The sequence below is a fragment of the Drosophila santomea genome, chromosome 3R (genome assembly GCF_016746245.2).
Source record: "Drosophila santomea strain STO CAGO 1482 chromosome 3R, Prin_Dsan_1.1, whole genome shotgun sequence".
Lineage (NCBI taxonomy): Eukaryota > Metazoa > Arthropoda > Insecta > Diptera > Drosophilidae > Drosophila > Drosophila santomea.
Window position 1 is genome coordinate 19,116,118 of NC_053019.2, and position 21,423 is coordinate 19,137,540.

Consider the following 21,423-nt stretch of genomic DNA (forward strand, 5'->3'; position numbering starts at 1 on the left):
CTTAATTTAATACTCCAACTCATAAAATTTCGGTGGGAATGCCCTCCAAAGTATATGTTTATTAAATTTGAATTGGGATCCATCAGGGTCAAAGGAAATACAAAAGAAGAATGTAAGTAAAAGATAATTGTGTGGACTAAAACTAAGTTGAATGTAATAGAGACATTTACGCCTCCACGGCTTCCTTGTTTTTGTTCTTCTTTTTCTTCTTCTTCTTTGGCTCTCCATCATCGTTTCCATTGCCATTCTCTGCCTCGGCGGCTGCTCCATTTCCATTGCTGGCGCCATTCGTCTCGCCCTCATCCTCAGCCGTCCGCTTCTTCTTCTTGTTCTTCTTTTTCTCGGACTGTGGAGTGACTGCCGCCTCTAGGCCAACTGCCTCGATGGCCTCCTTCATCACCTCAATGTTCTTGCGCGGCACATCGCCGGACTCGTAGAACTTGAGACGATCTTCGACTTGTTGCTTAAGTGTTTCGCCGAACACGCTCGTCGGCTGCTCTAGGAAACAATCGATACGCGACGCAATGGAGCACTTGTTGGCCAGGAAGCGAGAGATGCGACCCTTGTTCTTCAGGCCAGCTCGACCGATGAACGAGGAGTGATAGATAAGACCATACTTGGGCGTATTGGAGCGGGTCTTTAGAGCACGGAAAAGCGCCTTTTCGGCACCTAGGATTTGTACTGTAGATGCTGGGTACTTGGCCAGATTGGTCAAGCTGCCGGCATGCGAAATCAGGCGGGCACCGACCTGGTCGCCAATCAAAGACTGCAGATTGGGCGCCACCAAGTTCATCTTGTTGTGCAAGTAGGTAGACAGTTTCTTTCGGTACTCGGACAGCTTGACTACGCGCTCGGCGAACAGCTCAATGTTCATCAGATCCACAATGGAGATGTCCATGCCCATGGACATCTTAGCGGCATCAATGATAGCCTGAGCCTTGGCGGAGTCCATGACGATCTTCTCAAGCTCCTCCAGCTGATCTTGCGTGAGGTTCTTGCGATCTTTGATGAACTTAGCCGCCTTGGCGAACATGTAATTGTCGGGAACGATTTTGACCAGTTCTGGGAAGTGGTACGAGTACCACTCGCGTATCCGCATGGAGAAGGTATTCACGTCCTTATCCAGCTGATCCAGCAGAGCAATCGACTGGATGATCATGTTGTCGGAACGATGGACATTGAACTTGACCTTGGCACGCGAGTAGCTGTGGCCCAGACCCAGCTGAGCAACGCCAGCGGACTTGTCGGTGAATCCTGGAATAGATGAAACAGGATTTAGTTAGTAAAAGTGGATTGAACTGGCAGAGCAGATATCTTACCCTTGACCAGCTTGGCGAAGTGGAATCGCACGCCACGCAGGATCTCAGGAACCACTCCAAAGTGACTGCACTGCACGCCAATGGCCTCGGTGATGGCGGCTCCCAACTTGGCATCCGCAATACCCAGGGTGCACTTCTTCTTCTTCAGCTTGGCGAAGAAGTCATCCAAGAAGGAAAGCAGATCCTGAGGCACAATACCCTCAGAAATGGCATTAATGTTCTCCAGAGCGGCAATGGCCGTCTTGAAAGGCGCAAATCCAGCCAGCTTAACAATGGAGTTGAACTTGGCGAGGTCCGTCACCGAGGACTCCACCTGGGGCAGGAACATGGACACCTCCTCGAACTCCTTGACGGAGAAGAGCGAGAAGCCCGCCGCATGCTCGTACAACACATACAGGTTCGACTGGAGGCGGGGAAATGGAAAATTATCAGTCTGATGCGGTGGCAAACACATGTGGTTTTGGGTGCTCCGCATGTGTAGGTTAGTTTTCGTATGGAAAACATTTTCATTTCAACGGCAACCCAAAGAGCATTTAAATGTATGACATTAACAATTAAATATTTACCATATCTATGCCGAATATATGCTGATTTAATTAAAAATTATTCACTTTTATACACCCACGATGCTGCTACAGTTGTTTTTCCACGTGCTTACTTCAAGTGTGACCATGGCAAGCCAGATGGGAAATCTCGATGACATACCAGAAAACATACCGCAGTACCGTACTTAATTATTTTAACAGGCTGGCCACGTTGATAACCTGATAACCTGTCGCGTTGTCCCTCTCGCACCTTCATCAACTGTCTCTGTGTGTGAAAGCAATTTTATTTTTATTTATAACAAATTTGTTGCGTTTATAAACACAACAGAATAAAATAGTTGGCTCGGCACTCTTCCTGGAACTGCTCACATCAGCTGTTGGGCTGCGGCACTAGCTTACAGACCGACCAATTGGACTCAAACACAGATACCATCATTGCCATTTCCCAGTTCACCAGAGAAAGAAACCTGCTGCGAATTCCAGCCACTTTTCTTCAATTATTATTCGGCGCTAATTGTGTGAAAATCGGCTGTAAAGAGCTGCTGACGCGACACAGGAGAGCCGGAAAAGCGGTGTGGCACTCGCCGGAAAATTTTACGCATAGGAAAATTCCATCGGAGGCCCAGTGAAAAGCGGAGCACAGCAATTGCATGCCATGGACTTCTTGTTGTAAGTTCTCAAGGGGCAAAACGGAGTACAACTGCAATCCTTTCGAGCACAAAGAAAGCTCGGATCACCCCGCCCCCACATCTGACTTTCCGGCTTTGTTTGCCTTTTTTGGGGTGATATCCCCAACTCCTGTACAGTGGTACTTCCCTAATTCTGTCTGCGGTGTCTCGCATACTTGATCAAAGATTTAAAAACAATTACGAAAAAATTGCACTTTGTATTGTTTTTAAACGAAAAATTATTTAATTTACAGTTCTTTGCACTTACAAAATATCACCATTAATATGTTCAGTTATGAATTTATTTCATGGACAATTTTTATTTACTGTTCAATCTATAGAATATTTACTGTGTTAATGAGTGGGGTTGTTTGGGGCCGCGACTTATTGCCTTTCTCTACCCACAGCGGTTCCCGTTCCAGCAAGACCTTCAAGCCCAAAAAGAACATCCCGGAGGGCACACACCAATATGATCTCATGAAGCATGCGGCAGCCACGCTGGGATCGGGAAACCTGCGCAACGCAGTGGCCCTTCCAGATGGCGAGGATCTCAACGAGTGGGTGGCCGTCAATAGTGAGTATTGTTTAATGCAACTTGTGAAAGAAACCCAATCCTTATTCTTATGCCTTCGCAGCCGTGGACTTCTTTAATCAAATTAACATGCTGTACGGCACCATCACGGAGTTCTGCACCGAGGAGACCTGTGGCATCATGTCGGCTGGCCCGAAATACGAGTACCACTGGGCTGACGGTTTGACCGTAAAGAAGCCCATCAAGTGCAGCGCCCCCAAGTATATTGACTATCTGATGACTTGGGTGCAGGACCAGCTGGACGACGAGACCCTGTTTCCCTCCAAGATCGGCGTGCCGTTTCCAAAGAACTTTCACTCCTCCGCCAAGACCATACTGAAGCGTCTGTTCCGCGTGTATGCGCACATCTACCACCAGCACTTCACAGAGGTGGTGACGCTTGGCGAAGAGGCCCATCTCAATACGTCCTTCAAGCACTTCATCTTCTTCGTGCAGGAGTTCAATCTGATCGAGCGGCGCGAACTGGCCCCGCTGCAGGAGCTCATCGATAAGCTGACGGCTAAGGATGAGCGGCAGATATAGGAATCACTGCATGGAGCCGCGAATTCCCGGGATTCCGGCGGCGGTGGCGGTGGTCTGGGCTTGCAGTTGGACTTGTGATGAAAGCGCTCTGGCAGACTCGTGTATTACGCTTTAGTTAGTTACCGCCAATACTTTTATGTTTCGTTCATTGCTTCATGGGGTGCCTCCCACAAAAAAAAAGAAAACAAAAAAGAGCCAATTGGCAATGTGAACCGAACTATAGCGGGCTAATTGCTGATCCAGAGCAACTACTATATTTTTATATGTGAAACGTAACTTTAAGGAGTATAAATCATATTTATATGTATATGTAAAGGAGAAAACAAAAGCAGCAACAGCAACAGCACGCCTTCGGTAACTAACACCTCCCGCTTTCGAGAAACAACCAATATTACGTTCACAAAGTATGCGTGTTTCCTTGTTTATCGTTTTTCTTTCTGTATGTATTCTATGTATTTATTACTATTAAAACTATCGCTAATTGCTCGCGGTTCAGCGGATCAAGCGATTTTGTAATGCAAACCCCAGCAATGTGAGGCGACGGTCGACAGCACCCAATAACTGATAATAATTGTAGACTTGATAAACATTTTTGATACGTTTTATACTAATAAAGAGAATATTATGAATACTCGACTCGTTTTTTTTTGGTTTATCGTGCATTGACACTTTATTTGGCAACAAAAAAAAAACGAATAATGATTAATACAATGAAAATAGTAACCTTTTTTAAAAAGGTACAACGTAATGCCTTATAATATAGAAATATTGGTAAGTGGGGAATTAGGGGGTACTTGTTGTAGTACCCTTCCATAACATATGACAACTGATATGCGCCTTTGTGCATTTGCGCATTCTGAATGTTTTCGCCTAATCTATAACATTCGGCTAATCGCCTTCTTATCACTGTCGCCACACTAACCCCAATCACTTGAGCTTGCTTTTGTATTTGTCTTGTTCCACATAGAAATCGGCATTCTCCTCGACCAACTGTTTCCACTTCACCGACAGCTCCTTATAGCTCAGTCCATGGCCACCGAGTTCCTTTGGCAATTGATCACAAGACACGGATGTTCCCTCACGACGCACAAAAAGTCGCGATCTTATCTTCGGCGTCATGAATATTCTGAAATAGTAACAATTTATGGTATGGATTTAATTTTGTAATAACAGACAGCCCACCTAAAGGTATTCAAAAAGAAGTTCACATGGCGCGGGGCGTTGGTGAACTCCAATAGCTTGGGCTGACATGGATAGGCGGTCCAGCTCTCCACGGATCTCTTGATGAGCTTCGGGTTCATTTGGAGCGCATGCCCGAGTTGAACGCCCTGCATATCCAAAATCGCCACCATTCCGCGGGCACAAGTCTCCGGATCGAGCTTTAGCAGCAGGTCCAATATCATTTTGCTGGTCTGAGAAACAAAGGTCGTCGATATAAGTACATTGAAGGAAAAATGTATATGAAACTAAGTGTATTTCATAATATTACATTAATTCTAATGAGTGTATACATTATGTTCTTTTTAATTAAATAAGCTAATGTGGCCTTTTATTTCATAAATTGCGTATAAGAGATTTATATAGGGCTTCTTTTTTTTCAGTGCACATGTACGTGTTTAACAGCATATATCTTGCCAAGTTTGTACATATTTCCCTGACTCACCTTAAAAACATTATTCTGGCTGTGGAGCTTGGGATCGTGGGCTGCTGTGCGTATGACCACCACCATCCTTTGTTCGGCATCCGGACCGATGGGTAGGAATACGCCCAGCTTCAGTAGCTCCTGGATTTCGGGCAACTGGGGATCGCGATTATCAAACCATTCGGTGCGCTCCGCCCGCATTTGGTAGAACGTTTTCAGTTTCTTCTTGGTTCGCTCCACATCGAACTTGGAGGTGCGGAGGAAGAAGTGAAGGTTCTCGAATGTGTTGCACCCGTTGATCTGCGGATTGGCGACGAGCCAGTCGCTGAGATCCTGGACCTGCGCCAAAACCCTTTCGGGGTCACCATCGGTGGTGGCCACTTGTCTTTTGGAACTGCTGCTGCGCGACCACATGGCGGTCTCTTGGCGGCAACGACTGTCAGCGAACTAAAACCATTGTTTATAAACAAATTGCGACATGCACTCGCTAAATGAAATAAGCTTTTCAAGCTTTTACGCGTACTCAGCGTTTTTTGTTAATCGTTAGTCTCGTCGGCATTTGGCATAGGCAAATCGCATTCTGATATTACATAAGTGCTGATCCGTTGCAAGCTTAATTGTTGCGTTTTGACTCAATTGGATTAATTTAATTCGAATTGATTGGCGAGAAAAGCTGACTTAGTCACTTTGTATTTTAAATTTGTCGATTTCGATAGACGCTGATGCAGGCATATTAGGGATGGGAGAATTCGAATACGTTTACAGTCTCTGCTAACTGGCTGTTTACATTAACATTGTAACGGTTTTGTGGTGTAGAAAGAAATATTTGTTGTACTTTACAATAAACTTTATTCACATAAAAAATAAATAATTGTTACATTTCAAACACTTTGCTTTACCATAATTACCTCCTCATAACCTCCGCATTGCTCATCCTGCTCTTTTTTCATATTTTTCTTAGATCGATGCTTAGGCTTTAAAATAGATTGTATATTTACAAAGATGTTGTACGCAAAACTTAAGTCAACGTGTGGGGCGGTAGATACTTGTTTCTGGGTAAAAAGGACTCAGGAGCAGGAGGTGTTTGGAGTTTCGTGCTGGTTGTGGTGCGGGATGGTGGTGCTGGTTGGTGGTGGTTTTTTGGTGGTGCAAGTGCTCAAAATGACCCGTTGAAGTGCAGGTTTTGTGAGGCGAACTGCGGTATCCCATGGTTGAGAGCTAAAACTTTACTGATTACTTTCAATTCATCAAGATTTCTTAAGCTGCTAAATTGACTAAGATGATTGCCACTGGGGCCACTCGGTCTGCTCTTAAAGTGTGCATTACCTGGACTAATTTCGCCGCTGGCTTTTGGCTGCTGTTGCTGCAACTGTTGCTGCTGCTGTTGCTGCTGCAGATATTGCTGCGCATTTTGCTGCAACTGGTTGCTTAACTGGGGCGTCAAGTGCTGCCTGTAGAAGTTCTGGTTCTCCAGGCTCGGATTGGCATTGAGACCAGGCTGCTGGCTAACAATCGTGGTGGCAAAGGAGTTGCTCGGCTGGATCTCCACATTGGAGTTCAACCCGAAGTTACCCACTCCAGTCTCCTGGCGGAATTGCCGAGCTCTTTGCTGTTGCTGCAGCTGTTGCTGTTGCTGTTGCTGTTGCTGCTGCTGTTGCTGCTGCTGTTGCTGTTGCTGCTGCTGGTGGAACACCGCATTGCTGACGTAGTTGGGCACCAGCAACTGTTGCTGCTGCTGCACCTGCTGTTGAAATGGCTTGTAATTGTTATGGGGCAAGGCCTGAAGTTGCGACGCCTCGGCCGGTGCAAAGTTGAACTGATTAGAGGGCTGGACCTGGGGATTTTCGTTCGCCTTCTGTAGAGATTGCTGCAAATTTTGGAAAATCTGCTGCACTGCATTTGCTGGCGGCTTCTGATAGTTATTTGCGTTTATGTTGCCATTGTGCAGGGCGAATTTATGACCCGAAACGGCATCGCGCAGTGGCAATTGCTGCTCAATTGGATATGTGGGATAAATAACAGTCTTGGTATGTGTGCTGGGTATAAATTCGACCGAAGGTCTTATGGAGTAACCACCGCCCAAAGTGGGCGGTTGCAGACCCGTCTGAATGCCCTCCAGCGGACCATGTTGCTGTTGTACTTGAGGGAGTTGCTGCTGCTGTTGTTGGTGTTGTACTTGCGGCAGTTGCTGCTGCTGTTGTTGCTGCTGCTGATGTTGCTGTTGGTGCTGTGGTTGCAAAGTGCTGGGTTGGGCAATCGGTGAGCCCTGGAAACGGCTCTGAGTCTGCTCCTCCAGCAGCTTCAGTTGGCGCAGGATCAGAGCCTGTTGCTGTTGTGCCTGGACCTTTAGCTGGTAGATCTGCTGCTCCAGAGCTCGTTGTCGCTCGATTAGGTAGTTGTTTACACTGGGTGGCTCAGGCAGATTGTTCAGAGGCTCCTGCTAAATTAATCATTTAATATTTAAATATTGAAAAGTTATTATTATAAAACATGAAATCAAAAGGTATTCCCTAGTCGTTAAGATGTTGTGATATAGTTTTAAGCTGCATACCTTTACATAATTGCTTGTGGAGCTGGCCAGAAAGGCGGGAGTGGTGGAGAAACCACCGCCGGCACTGGTGCTCGTGCTGATCTGGGTGGTGGAGCTGCTGCCGCCGGTGGGTGGGAACTGTGTGGGCAGCGGAGTAGCCGGTGGCTCTGTTTCCAAAACATTCAGCTTAGTGATGGTTGGTCCGATGTGGGGCAGCTGCTGTTGCTGCTGTGGTGCTGCAAAGTTGCTGGTGCGCTGATGGAGCTGGTTGCCCGCCAGCAATGGGCGGAACTTTTGAGCCGTGCCACGCTCGTCCAGATCCACCGTGAAAGCGGTTACGAGTGGCGCTTCCTGGATGCGAATGTCCTGCTTGTCCACCAGCTCTATGTTCTCCCCATCCTCATTGTGGGTGGGCCTAGGAGTGGTTGTGGTTGTCGTCGTCGTCGTTGTGGTGGTGCGACGTCTGGTGGTGCGGGGTCTGGGCGTAGTGGTTGTGGTCGTACTCGTGGACGTGGTTGTCGTGGGCGTGGTGGTCTTTCGCACATTGCTGATCTCGAATTTGATCTCGTGACTGCCGCTGTCGTGGGAGATCTCATTGCTGCTCACGGATCCGGAAATGGAGCTATCCACGCTCCGGGTGAGCTGGCGATTCTCTGGACCCTCTGCCTCCGCGGATTTTGGTTCAAGGGACAGGGAAGCGGCGGGTTGATTCAGTTTCCGGATAGTGGTCTTCTTCCACAGCTTGGAGCGATCGATGAAGGAGGAAAGCAGCTGCTCCTGGGCATTCTTCTCGTCAAAGGTGGCCGTGTAGAATTGGACAGTGGGCACCACTGGCTCCGGATCGTTTCCCCTGGTGCTCTCCTCCAGAATCTCATCCTTGTCGCGGTGCGATGGCAAAGTGGAGGTCTCTGCTCGAAGGAGTAGGGAATGGGAACCACTGCTGCTGGTACTTTCCTCACCACTCTCCGTGGCAGCCGCCTCCTCCTGTTCCAGCTTATCAATGGCCCGAAGTAAGGCCTGCCGCACAGAGTAGTCCAGCTTTTGAATGGCCTCCCTGGGAATGATCTCGTTGCTCTCCGTGCTGGCACTCTCCACCTCCACCTCCTTTTGATCGCCACTGGATTCCGCATTGGTCACATGGAGCTTTAGAGCAGCCAGCAGAAGAACCGCCAGCAAAGCCCAAGGCAGGCTGTTCAAATGTCTCTGTTTGCGAGATAAAAAAAAGGTATGAAGATGCAGGCAACAAAGAGGAAACGTTAATGGGTACGCTTAAATTTTAATAACTTAATAAGTTCGACAGCCTTCTCCTAATGGGCGTCTTATTTTCAGGCCTCATTTGCTTTAATTGGTGCACGGCTAGTTGGAGACACCTTGGGCTAATTGCCTGTGACACCTTAACCATTTCCAATTGCTTGGCATTAGTCAAAATGGCTTTTGCTGGAATGCTTTGCCGTCTTTAAGATGTTGTAACTTGTTGGGACATTGTAAATTATGATATGTTCATTTATCTTAAGCTAATGGTTATGTATTTTTAAGACCAATTCCCGATTTTCTACCTGATTCAAACTAGCAAGCCTACTTTATATGCACTTGTGAAAATGTATAAATGCATCAAATTGCAGAGTAGCAAACTAAGAAATTGTGCCTGTTACGTATTGAATTAAAGTGTGACAAATGTTTATAAAATAATGTTGAATTTAAGCTGTGACTGATTTTTATATAATTTTAGTGCATACGAAGTTTCCTGATTTTCCTGAACTAAAATTATACTTTTTATTGGAACCTCTTAATAATTTCGAGTGCATTTTATTTGCCACATTAGAAGCCAAGCCCAATTGCGGGAAACTTTTGCAAGCTGGTGGAAAGTGGAAAATACATGCTCCTCCATCTGCAGTTTGTGACCCCTTCGTATTTGTAAGCCAAAGTCCGCTAATCTCGGCGTGGTAATCTTTCCGGCATTTGCGCCGCTGGAAAATCATAACGTTTTTGCTGCCCACTAATGGTATTCGGATTTCTTGCTTTTTTGGGGGAATCTAAGGCTGCGTTTGGGCCTTTACCTGTTTCCTATTTCTTAGCCATTGCCTTGCACAATTTGCCATTTTCAACAGCTTGACGATTGATTTCTGGTGGGTTTTCATGCGACTGGAGTCCGCAGACCGTTTGCAAATTGGCCAGCAAGTTGCAACTCTTGTTTGGCTGTGGCCAAGTGCTTAGGCTAATTGTTGCATCAACGAGCGGAGAAAAAGCAAACCATCTGACCACCTGTCGCCGTAGCTACGTGAGTTTTCCACTTTGATTTGGTTTTGTTTTTTCTGTTTCGGCTTTGGTTTCGGATTTGGATTTGGAATTTTGGTCTGCGTTTTTGGGGGCTCACTTTGGGTGCCCAGGATTTTTTGTGTGGCAGTCACGTTGTTGCCACTTGGCACTTGGCATTACTCCGCGTTGTTGGCCAAATTTGAACAATCGTGGTAAAGTCGTTGCCTGAGTGGAAAATATTTAATCGGCATCAGCAGCAGCAGAGGTATTTGAAATGAAAAGCCCATTGGATTCGCAGCAAGGATTCCAGTCACATGCAATGCCAATGTTGCATAAATCGTTACTTTGTACAGAAAACCAAGTTAGTTATTTAGATTTTCGAAGACAGTACTGATAAGCTTTGAAAGTTTAGATATAATCATTTTATTTAGTGGTTGCGGTCAGTGCCCAAATGATAAAGCTCATTTTTCAGTTAGTCCCCTGCAAGTAATCAATCTTTTCCATTGAGTAAATCTTTCAACTCTGATCAACACTTTTGACTGAAGTTCGCCCCTTAAACTTTCTACTTGTTCGCCTTCAAATCACCGAAGGCGTCTCCTTTGAAGTCTATTGCTATAATATCGAACATGAGTCGACTCTTTTCACACTATAAAAGCTGATGAAAATAATCATAATTTTTCACAATTTTACTGCCGCCCTCCTTCCGCCCAAAACCAAGGCCAGAGTTCAAGTTCTGCCAAAGGGCAAAGCATTATGGACCACGCCAACGACCAGGAGGCAACCACTTTTGATGGGAAATAATTTTGGCTGGCAGACATTTCTCTGCTTTAACTGGCTTGCTATTGACTTTCCGTTTGAGCATTTCGCTTTTTGGCCAACAAAATCGATGGCCATGTCTGCTTGGCCGCTCATTTGCGTCAATTTCACTATGGAAATCATCGTGGGCATTCAGTCAGTCAGCCAAATAGTCGAACTGTCCGTCAGTCGCGTCAAGTTGGCGCTAAGCTAATCAAGTTTACCGGCTTTGATTTCACGGATCGGCTGGGAAAAGGTTTATACAAAAAAATATTTGGGGGGAGGTAGGAGGATCCACTGGTACAGCAAAAAGAAACAGCAATCATCATAAATTGTAATGGTCAGTTGGGAATCTCTGTAGCCACATACGAGTATATTTAAAGGCGCGGGGCTCAATTGCATGTGGGCACTTCCATTTATTTCATTTCGAGCCATTTCCCTGCCATGTTGGCCACTTCAAAACACGAAAATTTCAGGCTGCATGTGCGGAAGTGCTTAATTGTAAATATCTGCGGTATTAGAGGGGATTTCTTGAATATTTCCATTATATTTCCTAGGATTATCCCTTTTTATTTAGGAGATTCATTTACCTTGTTTTATGTGAAACATCATCAAAATCATTTAATATTCTTAAAAAGATTATGCAAAAGGAAAGCTAGAGCGCTAGTCACTTAATGAGTGAGTTATAAATATTTGAAGCATAGTTAAGCTTAAAATTTTAATTGTTTTATGGCCAAAGGTTAACAAGCCCTGCAGCACGTTGAAAATTTCTCTGTTTAAAATTCGCGCCAGTTCCCAACTAAAAATCCCAATCAAAAGACGCCGCACATTTCCGTTTTAATTGGACGAATTTATATGTGTATACTATGTATATTTTCACGTGGTAAATTCATGAAATTAACAAGCGCGTAAAGCGCCATAATAAAACTCCTTTAATTATTTGTAATTATTTTCGCTGGCCGCTGGGTTCCGCAAAAGGCCCGAAAAGCCACAGATATTGGCCACAAACATGCGGCAAAGTGTAAAAAGTGATTTAACAACAATCGGACAACGCCAATAAATTAGCAATACCTCAATGGATAATGGCCCAGAGCCGTCTATATAATTTATTTATCTCTTGTGTGTGGGTTGAAAGTGTTTTTTCTACACTGTTTTACTCCCCACTTGAGGTAAGCAAATATTGCCTCGGGCCAAAAGAAGCAGCCAATTGCATAATTCGAAACTGACCAAAAACCGAAACTTCACTTTCGACGTGCGGATCGGACTGGGTAACCCAGTTCCACCGGACAACAATGAAAATGTGGTACGTCATATACGTATGCCAGTAATTCGAGCTGTCAGTTTGGATGGGGGAGTTTATGCTGCTGGATTTCCCCGTTTTTTCAGTTTTTATTGTGATTAATTTCACGCCTGCTGAGCCCCGCTGCACCTCAGATATTTCGCATTCGCATTCGCATTCTGCAGATGCATTTTGCATTTTTGCAACCGGTGGCTTGGTTGCATCCACATCCACAAGCCACGCATTATTAAGCAGCTGGCTAGATGATAAACCCCGAATTTCGAGACCCGCACCCGAAAGTTGTTTATCTGGCTCTGGATGTAACAGTTCGCCATATAACGCAATCCCAACTCCCCGCTCTTAGCTCCCAACCCAATCCCATCGAGATGCCATCCCCTCATCGCCAATTGGCGAGTTGGTGCAAATTGGTGATCATGCTTTATGTGGGCCAGCATACATATTAATGTTGTAAAAATTATGTTGCAATCCCGCTGCCCCAGCAAAACCATAAAATGCAACTATATCATATTAAAAGACCTGTTCACGCCCAAATAAACGATTTATGGATCTAAAGGAAAACCTATTTGGGTATATTTATCTTGGCGTAGAGCTGGTATAAATCGCCTATTATTAAGTTATACAAATTGGACTGTATTCATAAGCAAATTTAACTCGATAATTAAAACAATAGGAACTATCATGAGCAAAGGTGTTACAGAAATCTTCTGCGGTCGAAATTGATCAATGTCCAAATAGAGCTGTCAATAAAAATAGTATCGTGCTGCTTTATATCCCCTTTATGAATTTTTAAGGCTTGAATAAATACAATAGAATCCAACCTATACAAATGCTTTGACAGCTTGGTATAACTTTACATATCAAACAATTATAAGTAATTATTATTTGATTTCTTAAAATGTATAAAAAAAATGTAAAAAATTCACACAAGTTTTTCTCGACAAACCCATAACTCTGTGAGGGCATGCACAAATCGATGCTCTATGGCTACCAGTTTGTAGTCTTTATCAATGGCGATAGCCCCAGTGATCGGTTGCTCAATAAATTTGTTACAGTATTTTACGGGCTTTTAACTGCCTTTGTGGCTACCAAGCTTCGTTGTCCACGGAGCCATAAAAAACATCCGTAATTGCGTGTGTGGGCCTCTGGCAGCATCTTCTCCGCCGATCTCGTCTCGATCCCAATGGAAGCCACATCCAGTTCGGTGCCAGACAGCAAGTCCCGTGCATTTGCATTTGCATAATTTCACACTCACATTTCGAGACTGACGCGCCCTGATCTCGGATTTTGCGGCATTGTTTCGACGTGATATCAATATAATCTATGATCTGTGGGCCTAGGCTGGCTGCTTTGACATGGAAGCGAGCTTTTGAGTTTTGATTGGCATTGATTGGATCGCTGGCGATTGACCAATGCGGCGATATAGCGCGATTTGCGAGGGGATCTACTCCGAATTCAAATTCATAGCTGTTTACATTTCGATTAGGGCCCATTTCGCTGACTATTTATTTGCATATTTATGTGCATTTAATTGGGCTTTGGTTGCGTGTAAGCCGTTTGTAGATAGTTGCCATATCGGCTCTTCACTATGGCAGATCGCAGATAGGCAAAGGTTATCTGTTGGCTGATTGGCCAGAGGTCATGTTTATAGATGGACCACCGATAAGCAGCTGAACGGCTGAAGTTCAAGATTGGAATGGACATCGAATTGAATTTGCCAGACGAATGATAATATTATTATGCCGTCTGTTACAACAGGTTATAGTTTTTATATGTTTATGCCTTGTGCCACGCCAAACTCTCGCTGGCATTAGTGGCTGAGTGAAAATTCGTGGACTCCGCTTATTGACCAACGCTTTTTGCCATCTTCCCGGCTTTTATTTAGCCACACAGCATTTCATAATAAAAATAAGACAAAATTACCAATGTGCGCATATTACGATAAATTTCCGCAGCATATACTTGTACATACAGTTGCAGACATGGAGTTAAGGTTTTTCCATCCTATAATAATTTCAGTTTGTTTGTTTGTTGGTGTTCGGTTCGCGTAATGTCTGCCCATTGTTTGGGCTTTGGATTTTAAGGAGGGGCTGGAGGGAAATCTCTGTGTTTTCTTTTTCCACTTTTTTTTTTCCTCGCTTTTTGTTTTGCTCTTTACATCTAATGGCGCGTTGAGACAAAAATGCAATGTCAATGGCATCATTGGGCCGTGTACTCGCCAATTTCGGTTTCACTTTTATCGATGCCCGGGCATCTGGTCTCCGAAGATCCGAATGTTGAGGAAGAGCCCAGGCGAGCCAAGCCAAGCCAAGCCAGTGTCGAGTCGAGGTGAAGATGAAGATGCTGCCGGTGCAGAGATCATCGGTGGCCAGTGGAAGTGGTAAATGTTTTTATGCCCACCTTTGTTTGGCCTGTCTATATAGTTACATATTATTATGTAAATCGCTTACATTGTGTGTGCTCAGCGTCGTGTGCCAGTTCCCTCTGAAAACTATCTACAATTGCCGTTCGAAATGCTGCTGTTGACCTTTCGGCAGCAGATGCGTCGATGGGTTTACAAAACAAAAGACTTAGGCAACGAACCCGTCACTAAACTCCCCCTAAAAGCGTTGCATGACCGCCAACTCATCCGCTGCACTTGCTCAGCGGCATCATACTCGTAGTTATACTTTACAAGTGGCGCTGATTTATGAGAGGAGTATCTCCATGCCCGTTCCCTGTTCCTTTTCGTTGCCCATCTATCATATGGTAAATTGTAAATTGCTATTTTGACAATTGCACAATTTCGTGCAGACCATGGCTACAGATACAGATCTCCTCGCACGATATATGTTCGCTGCTCAGTGTGCGGGCGGTTTTTTCTTGTTATTTATTTCTGGCTGAATCCATGAATTGGATATCTTGTGAATGAAGCGCCGATCGTGAGTGAGTGTGTGGTACTTTTACTTTTGTTACCCTACAATGGCGCCGGGTCAACAGTTCCGATAAGCAAATCAAACAATACTCTCCCGCTCCCTGATCAATGACTGTGAAAATTGGTGCCCCGGAGCACTTGAAAGCGTTAATTGAATTAACCGGGAGAAACTCACGTGTGATAAAATCGATGAAAATCTAGTTTTTGTGTAATATTTTAAGGTGCGGATATAGTACAGTATATTAAGCCAATTGTGTTTTTCATTAATAAAACTGATGTGGATAAGAAATAACTACAGAGATGTATTTGTATGGGTATTGTTAAACATTAAAATATTTTATTTTGATGTTTATCAAGACTTTAGGAAATTATTTGTATTGTTTATTCATTAGATAATTATAAAGATAGTTTATAAAGATGAGCTCGGGAATTTGGTTGTTTCGACATTTACAATTATTTTTGAAATACAATTGGCTTCAACATTTTAATAGCTTTCTTTTTTTTTGGTATTGATGAAAGCGACAATTGAAGAAATTATAAAAAACTATTATAAAATAACACGCATTTTGTTTTTGAAGGGGTATTATCGGTGTATTGTCTTCACGGTTTTCTATGACATCATTGATGTGCTTTTACTATAAGTTCCTCCACTCTTAGGCAGACTTCCAGCTTTACTACCTCAGCTTTAAAGTTAATATTAATATTTTCTTAAAAATATTAAATTTTTTAAGCACATAGGGGAGAAGCCCCCAGTGTCCCTTGACACTGACTGCCGCTGGATGATTTATGACCCGTTGGCTAATTTTGGGCTGGAGAAATCAGCGGCCGGCAAGGAAGCCTCTGTTTTTTTTTTTTTTTTTGCTTTTTTGCCAACGCAAACAGAAATGTGAAAAAAAGGAAAACGCAGCATAATCAATTTTAAGCATTGTCAAACTGCAATTATGCAATGGTGAAAAGTGAAATTTTATTGCATGTCAACAACGGCAGACATCTACACACATCTGGCGTTTTGGGACGTCTTCACAGATGACTTGGTAGATGGGCAGGGATGGAGTTTTTATGCTTTTTGGGTCTGGGAATGGGAATGGGAGTCGATACGGTTGCTCGGGTCCAGTCGAAGGCTGCTGCCAACTCTCAACTTTGGCTGGCGAACAGGTCGCACTGGCACTGGCCATTTGAATTTGGCCATAAACTGTCGATTGCATAAGCTGGAAATCGGATATGCCTGGGGTGTGGGCCGTAACCTGGCCAACATGCGGGCCAAAAGGCCCATAAATCCTTGATGGGTTGGCCACTCTAGTTGGGCAAAAAGGCCGACCAGCACCTGTGGCTAAAGTCTATCCGCTCTCGTTTTGACCTCAGAGTCGCCACTTTATATGCCAGTTTTAACGGTCCTAATCAGGCATGGTCACCAAATGGACTTTGAGTGATTAGGGGTCGTAAAACAACTGGAACTCGATCGGTAGCTGGCAAACGCATTAAATGCGTCTCACATGTCGCTAATTAAATTGTTTTATTGACTCCGAAACGGAATCATTAAACGGCATTAAAAACCCATTACACAAATGACTTGGCAAATGACTTTCAATAACTTGGTCTTCCCAAAAACGTTGAAATCCCATGCATATATTCATGTTTGGGCTATCTGATCGATTGGCGACGATCGCAGCTGTCAGTCCAAAACTCGTAACTCCCACGCCTGTATGTCTAAAGTGCCAAAACTGGGCGTGGTCAGATGTCTTACTAATTGGGAGTAATTTAATTATCGGTGAAATTTCTATCGACGTACGTTTGTTAAACTTTCTGACTGGCAGTATCAAAAGTTGGGGGATTTCTTGAGGAGTAAACTAAAACAATGCTAAGTGATCTAGTGAGGAATAAATTATAAGATAAGCTATAAGAAATATTTAATAGGTTAGTTGGTAAAAAGCTACACAAACTCAAAAAGAGTTCTGAGTATAGATGTAGCCTCCTTTTCTGAAAACTTACCACCAGCATTTTGGCTATGTATTTTGAGGAATTGTATCCAATTTAATAGCGCAGTAATCCGATGGTTTGATGACCACTCCACCACACTCTCTATTTCGCTTTTGGACGATGCACGCAATCAAATCGTAATATTCGAATCGAGACAGAAACATAAACTAATCAAATGCGAATTAGCTGTTAAAGTTTCCTTTATTGTATGTGGATTATATACATTTGATTTGTATAATGCCAATATGCCGCTGGCTGTCGGCTGTCGGCCGTTTCTCGTTGCACTTTATTTTCGATTAATTGCCAAATTTCGAATCGTTATTTTCGAATTAGCGGACAACAGAGTTCACACCGGCCGATAATTTTCGCGGCTCAGAGTTGGTTAGATTTTGTGATTTTTCTGCTTAAAGGTTGCCTTTTAGCTGGGGCGGCTAACCGCTGGCAGAGGAGAACTGAACCAAAACCAAAAGCAAACCAAACCAAACCGTCTGAACGCTCGATGCAGACTGAGCCACGAACGTTGCGAGGTTTCCTGGCCGAAGACAAAAGCATAAGACCATGGGCCGACGAAGATGCTGCAGATGTGGTTGTTGTCAGTTGGCGATGAATGAAAGCTCATTATGGCCATCTCGGCTTGTATTTTTAATTTTTTACTTTTTTTGCTTTTTAGTTTTAAGCTTGAACTTGGCTGCTGGCCAACTGCAAATTTACTTTACTACACCTTTAATGGCCACCCATCCGTCCATGACGCAACGGAATTCTAGTGGAGCTGCACTCCCTTGGGCGCTAATTAAGTTTCATACATTTACATTTATTGGGATTTTGGGCTCGAGGTGGCTCACTTTCTCAGCATTACTCAACAAACTCGTTGGTTTTGCTTTTCCTCCGAAATCCTTGCCCACAGCTAAATGAGCACCTACAGCCAGTTTGGGCCAACTCACACACGTGCCGCAGATCAAAGTTGGCTTTCAGCTTCCTAGTAGCCAATTTTTCGTGGGCCATTTTACGGCGCGAATTTCTCTCGCATTAGCGCCAATTCAGCATGTAAATTAACTCATTTCTGAAGACGCATGTTTCAATATTCGATTTCCGGCTGCCTTTTCCACTTCCGCTCAACTTTGCCACTTGCAATTATTTCTTTGATGAGGCTCTGATGAGCAGCCAACTGCCAAACAGGCTAAACCTGGAAGTGCTTTTGGCCATCAATGGCAGACATGAAATGAAAATGCAACTTAAGGAAAGTAAGTGTTGCAAGTTATAGTTAATTGGAAATATATGCAGCGAAAAGGGTTTTCCGTAATAACATACTTTATTGCCTATGGTAATACGGAGTAGTTTTGTTGATCGTAAAATGCACTTTTTAATAAGTGCCTAAGTAAGGCACCATTGCATTTAATAACATCTTTTGGGTATTACCATAACAATGCTAGTAGCTGGCACAACACCTTTTTGGTAACCTGTCTGGGAAATCACTATTTGGCGGGGGAGTGGAACTGAAAAACCCATCCTCTGTCAATGGAAAATCGGCAGGCAGTGTAAAGCACTTTCCGCCACCCGACTAGTTTCCACATGCCACCGGGAGGAGAGTCTGGGATGCACATCTCTTAGCGGCAGATTGCTGGGCAAATGCTTGGTACAGACCAACAGAAAGCCACAAAAGCGAGCCAAAAACCAAACATCGAACACGTTGAGCCTCACATAGCATCGCATCGAGTGGCAAACCAGCTTTCTTCGTCGTGACTTTTGATATTTGAAATGATGGCGAGACGCCTCGACGCCGCCGCCGCCTGGTGAGCTTTTGAACCCGTTTGCACCCTTTTTCCAACTGTTCCATGCGTTTTTCCACCGCCACCCCTCTCTCCCTCCCTAACTGGCAGTTTTCAATTTGACTTTTCCGAGTCGAAGTCGTTTGCTGCTCTGTATGCTGAACAAATTTTGATTGCGGCCAGGACACAGACCCTGCTGCACATGCGCAGATCATCTGGCTGAACGTGATGGTCCGCAGGCCATTTGGCTGGCAGTATCACCATAATACACTCAGAGCACCTAATTCTGTATTGGGATGAAATTTACCAGCAAATATCTTGAATATCAGATGGCTTCATATAGCATGTTTGCTTGTATATTGTACATATGTATTTAGAATTATTCATAGAATTTTTATATTTTATTTGTGCAAGAAGGATATCAGACTCGTTCCTGGAACTTTTCAGGGAATTCTTTTTTCGCAGTGAACGCCAAATGGGAAAAACATGTAGCATGGTTGCTCAGCTGAGCTAAGTGAACTGAATTCCTAATGAAGTTTTGCGGTTACGGATTGGCATCCGATCGGAGGTGATCCCAGCTGCCATAACTCAAGTCAACCGCAATTTTGACCCCCCCACAGAGGTCCATTTGGCAACCCACCGGTGACCTTAGCCACTTGATTCAGCCCGCCACGCCTTGGTCTAACTACTGTTTACAAAGCTCGGATAGGCCGCATAATAAAGTCATCCATCTGGGCAACCAATCATCATCATAGCCGGGGGCCAAGCTTTATTATGACACTTGATTGAACCACCCGACCGATATTGCCATTTTGATTCCCAGGAATTTATGATTGGCGGTGGCAAATGAAATCATAAATAGCAAAAAGAGCAACGAGTTCACTAAATGGCACAAACAAGACGCACAATCGAGAAATTTGTTTAAAAATAAATTTTGTATAAATTGCATAGATTTGACATAAGACAAAGGCCTTTGTGCCCAACGAAATAAACGTGTCAATGAGGGCCGCGGTAATAATTTAAAATGCAAATAGTCGAAAGAGGCAATCGCAGACCGTCGTTTAAGGTGTGAAATATGAATGCGGCAGAAGCAGCTCTAATCTTCGGACTGGCTCCATGAAACCCGAGTAAAGATTTGCCAACGCACTCCGGATAATCATATGCATCCAAATGTGTTCCCCCCATATACGACCATATCCATCCACTCTCGTTTTATCGGGCGTCTTCGGTTACAATTTACATTCGGGGCCTTGTCAGTTCCGGATTAGACAAAATTGCTTTTTAAGTAAGCTAAATCAATCATTTGACAGCAGCTTAATTGTCCAGCGATCGGTGGTCACGCCTTTCCCAAAAAAAGAGGCTATGGTCTTCTGGTTTTTGGACAGCTGCTGCTCCGGCTACCGGCTGAACTCCTGACCCCCACTTTGTATTGTGGCCCATTGTGGATAGTTCAATGCCATGGCAGCCAGTTTTCCTTTGACTAATTTTCACCATGATTGAGTGGAGTTTGGGGAACCTAAATGTCAGGGAAACTTGGAAATCGAAGGATTTTGATTGATGCGTGAAGTAAGTGAAATCTTGTTGAAAGAGAAATCTCATTAGGTCTATGTGAAGATACAAGAACAAATTGAATTACTCGGCTGACAAAATATGAAACTGTTGATTAATTATTTCAAAAGCTAATTAAAAGCAAAGTACAAAAAAAATGGCAATTTTTAAATTATGTTGAACAAAGGTCAACATTTCTATTATTAAACATTGGCTGATGGGTTTTCACCTTTCAATCAACCCAATCAAAACATGTTTTCCCTGCAGCCCGATGAAGATGTGGCCAATTAATGGCACCTCGATTTACGATCAATTTTTTAGGGCTTAATGATTATAACTAGTTAGCCATCGAATATTAATACAATCCATCAAACGATATAATATGAGATGATTTCCGAGATCATTTGGTTTCTTTATTTGCGCATTCCCATCTTGTTTATGCCTTGAGCCAATCAAATTTATACATTTATTCGATCCACTATATTTTTCAGGCCAAAAGATACATTTGATACGTTTTGGTTAACAAAATGCCAGGCAATATCAATCAATTATGTCGCATCCAGTCGCATCTGCAACTCTAGAGCCCGACCCAACCCCGAGTTGTGTGTTTTTATGTAACAAAGTGGCTTAGATTTCGAGACAGCTAGTGAGATCATAAATCTTGTGAATATTTTCGTTCGTCGATTGCGTCAACTTTGCGCACTTTGCATTACATATTCGAGATCCACAGACCAAAAATGATTTGTTTTCCTTCATTTTTTTTTGGCTAAGCTCTTTTGGGTGATTAACATTTGGTTGACCCAACAAATTGTAGGTGGATCTGGGGTCGCGCACCCTGAAGATGGAGGGTGGGCATTGGTGAACGCCCACTTGTGGTGCGTGTGAAAACGGATTGGCCAAATTAACAAACACTAAAGGGTTTTGCCATGGTCCAATACTTTGTCTCCGGATTTTCATCTCTTACTTTTCTTGTTTTTTGGCCCAACTGATCTTTTGTTATGCTGATTGTCCGTAATTTGTCATACGCTGCGGGCCGACTAATGAAGGTTGAG

General features: G+C 43.8%; 4 protein-coding genes across 5 annotated transcripts; 1 reads left to right on the forward strand and 3 right to left on the reverse strand.

Moving 5' to 3' along the window:
- Positions 1 to 22: 22 nt before the first annotated feature.
- On the reverse strand, positions 23 to 2,016 carry LOC120450897 (nucleolar protein 56). The gene is made up of 3 exons (XM_039634139.1): positions 1,886 to 2,016; positions 1,320 to 1,722; positions 23 to 1,254 (listed from the first exon to the last, which is right to left on the reverse strand). Exons 1-3 carry the CDS (start codon positions 1,886 to 1,888, stop codon positions 167 to 169), a joined length of 1,494 nt encoding a protein of 497 aa, XP_039490073.1. The 5' UTR covers positions 1,889 to 2,016; the 3' UTR covers positions 23 to 166.
- Positions 2,017 to 2,091: 75 nt separating this feature from the next.
- On the forward strand, positions 2,092 to 4,277 carry LOC120452699 (MOB kinase activator-like 1). The gene is made up of 3 exons (XM_039637056.2): positions 2,092 to 2,533; positions 2,940 to 3,106; positions 3,168 to 4,277. The coding sequence occupies exons 1-3, from the start codon at positions 2,520 to 2,522 to the stop codon at positions 3,644 to 3,646; spliced, it is 660 nt and encodes a 219-aa protein (XP_039492990.1). The 5' UTR covers positions 2,092 to 2,519; the 3' UTR covers positions 3,647 to 4,277.
- Positions 4,278 to 4,328: 51 nt separating this feature from the next.
- Positions 4,329 to 5,786, reverse strand: LOC120452698 (retinol-binding protein pinta). The gene is made up of 3 exons (XM_039637055.2): positions 5,310 to 5,786; positions 4,829 to 5,058; positions 4,329 to 4,772 (listed from the first exon to the last, which is right to left on the reverse strand). The coding sequence occupies exons 1-3, from the start codon at positions 5,700 to 5,702 to the stop codon at positions 4,574 to 4,576; spliced, it is 822 nt and encodes a 273-aa protein (XP_039492989.1). The 5' UTR covers positions 5,703 to 5,786; the 3' UTR covers positions 4,329 to 4,573.
- A 520-nt stretch (positions 5,787 to 6,306) lies between these two features.
- On the reverse strand, positions 6,307 to 17,078 carry LOC120452568 (transcription factor SPT20 homolog). 2 transcript variants are annotated; one of them, XM_039636849.1, is made up of 4 exons: positions 17,070 to 17,078; positions 7,840 to 9,021; positions 6,615 to 7,725; positions 6,307 to 6,506 (listed from the first exon to the last, which is right to left on the reverse strand). In XM_039636849.1, the coding sequence occupies exons 1-4, from the start codon at positions 17,076 to 17,078 to the stop codon at positions 6,445 to 6,447; spliced, it is 2,364 nt and encodes a 787-aa protein (XP_039492783.1). In that variant the 3' UTR covers positions 6,307 to 6,444. The 2 variants fall into 2 exon arrangements, with proteins under 2 accessions (XP_039492783.1, XP_039492784.1); XM_039636850.1 differs by having other exon boundaries at positions 6,615 to 7,728.
- Between the last annotated feature and the right edge of the window lie 4,345 nt (positions 17,079 to 21,423).

Bases quoted from the DNA above. Each gene is read 5' to 3' on its own strand.
- LOC120450897 (XM_039634139.1), bottom strand. The intron at 1,255-1,319 runs GTAAGATATCTG...CATCTATTCCAG, and splicing joins CTTCGCCAAGCTGGTCAAGG to GATTCACCGACAAGTCCGCT.
- LOC120452699 (XM_039637056.2), top strand. The intron at 3,107-3,167 runs GTGAGTATTGTT...ATGCCTTCGCAG, and splicing joins CGAGTGGGTGGCCGTCAATA to CCGTGGACTTCTTTAATCAA.
- LOC120452698 (XM_039637055.2), bottom strand. From the start codon at position 5,702: ATGTGGTCGCGCAGCAGCAGTTCCAAAAGACAAGTGGCCACCACCGAT. The intron at 5,059-5,309 runs GTGAGTCAGGGA...TTTGTTTCTCAG, and splicing joins GCCAGAATAATGTTTTTAAG to ACCAGCAAAATGATATTGGA. The intron at 4,773-4,828 runs GTGGGCTGTCTG...TTACTATTTCAG, and splicing joins TTCTTTTTGAATACCTTTAG to AATATTCATGACGCCGAAGA.
- LOC120452568 (XM_039636850.1), bottom strand. The intron at 7,729-7,839 runs GTATGCAGCTTA...TGATTAATTTAG, and splicing joins CCACAAGCAATTATGTAAAG to CAGGAGCCTCTGAACAATCT. The intron at 6,507-6,614 runs GTAATGCACACT...GTAAAGTTTTAG, and splicing joins CAGCGGCGAAATTAGTCCAG to CTCTCAACCATGGGATACCG.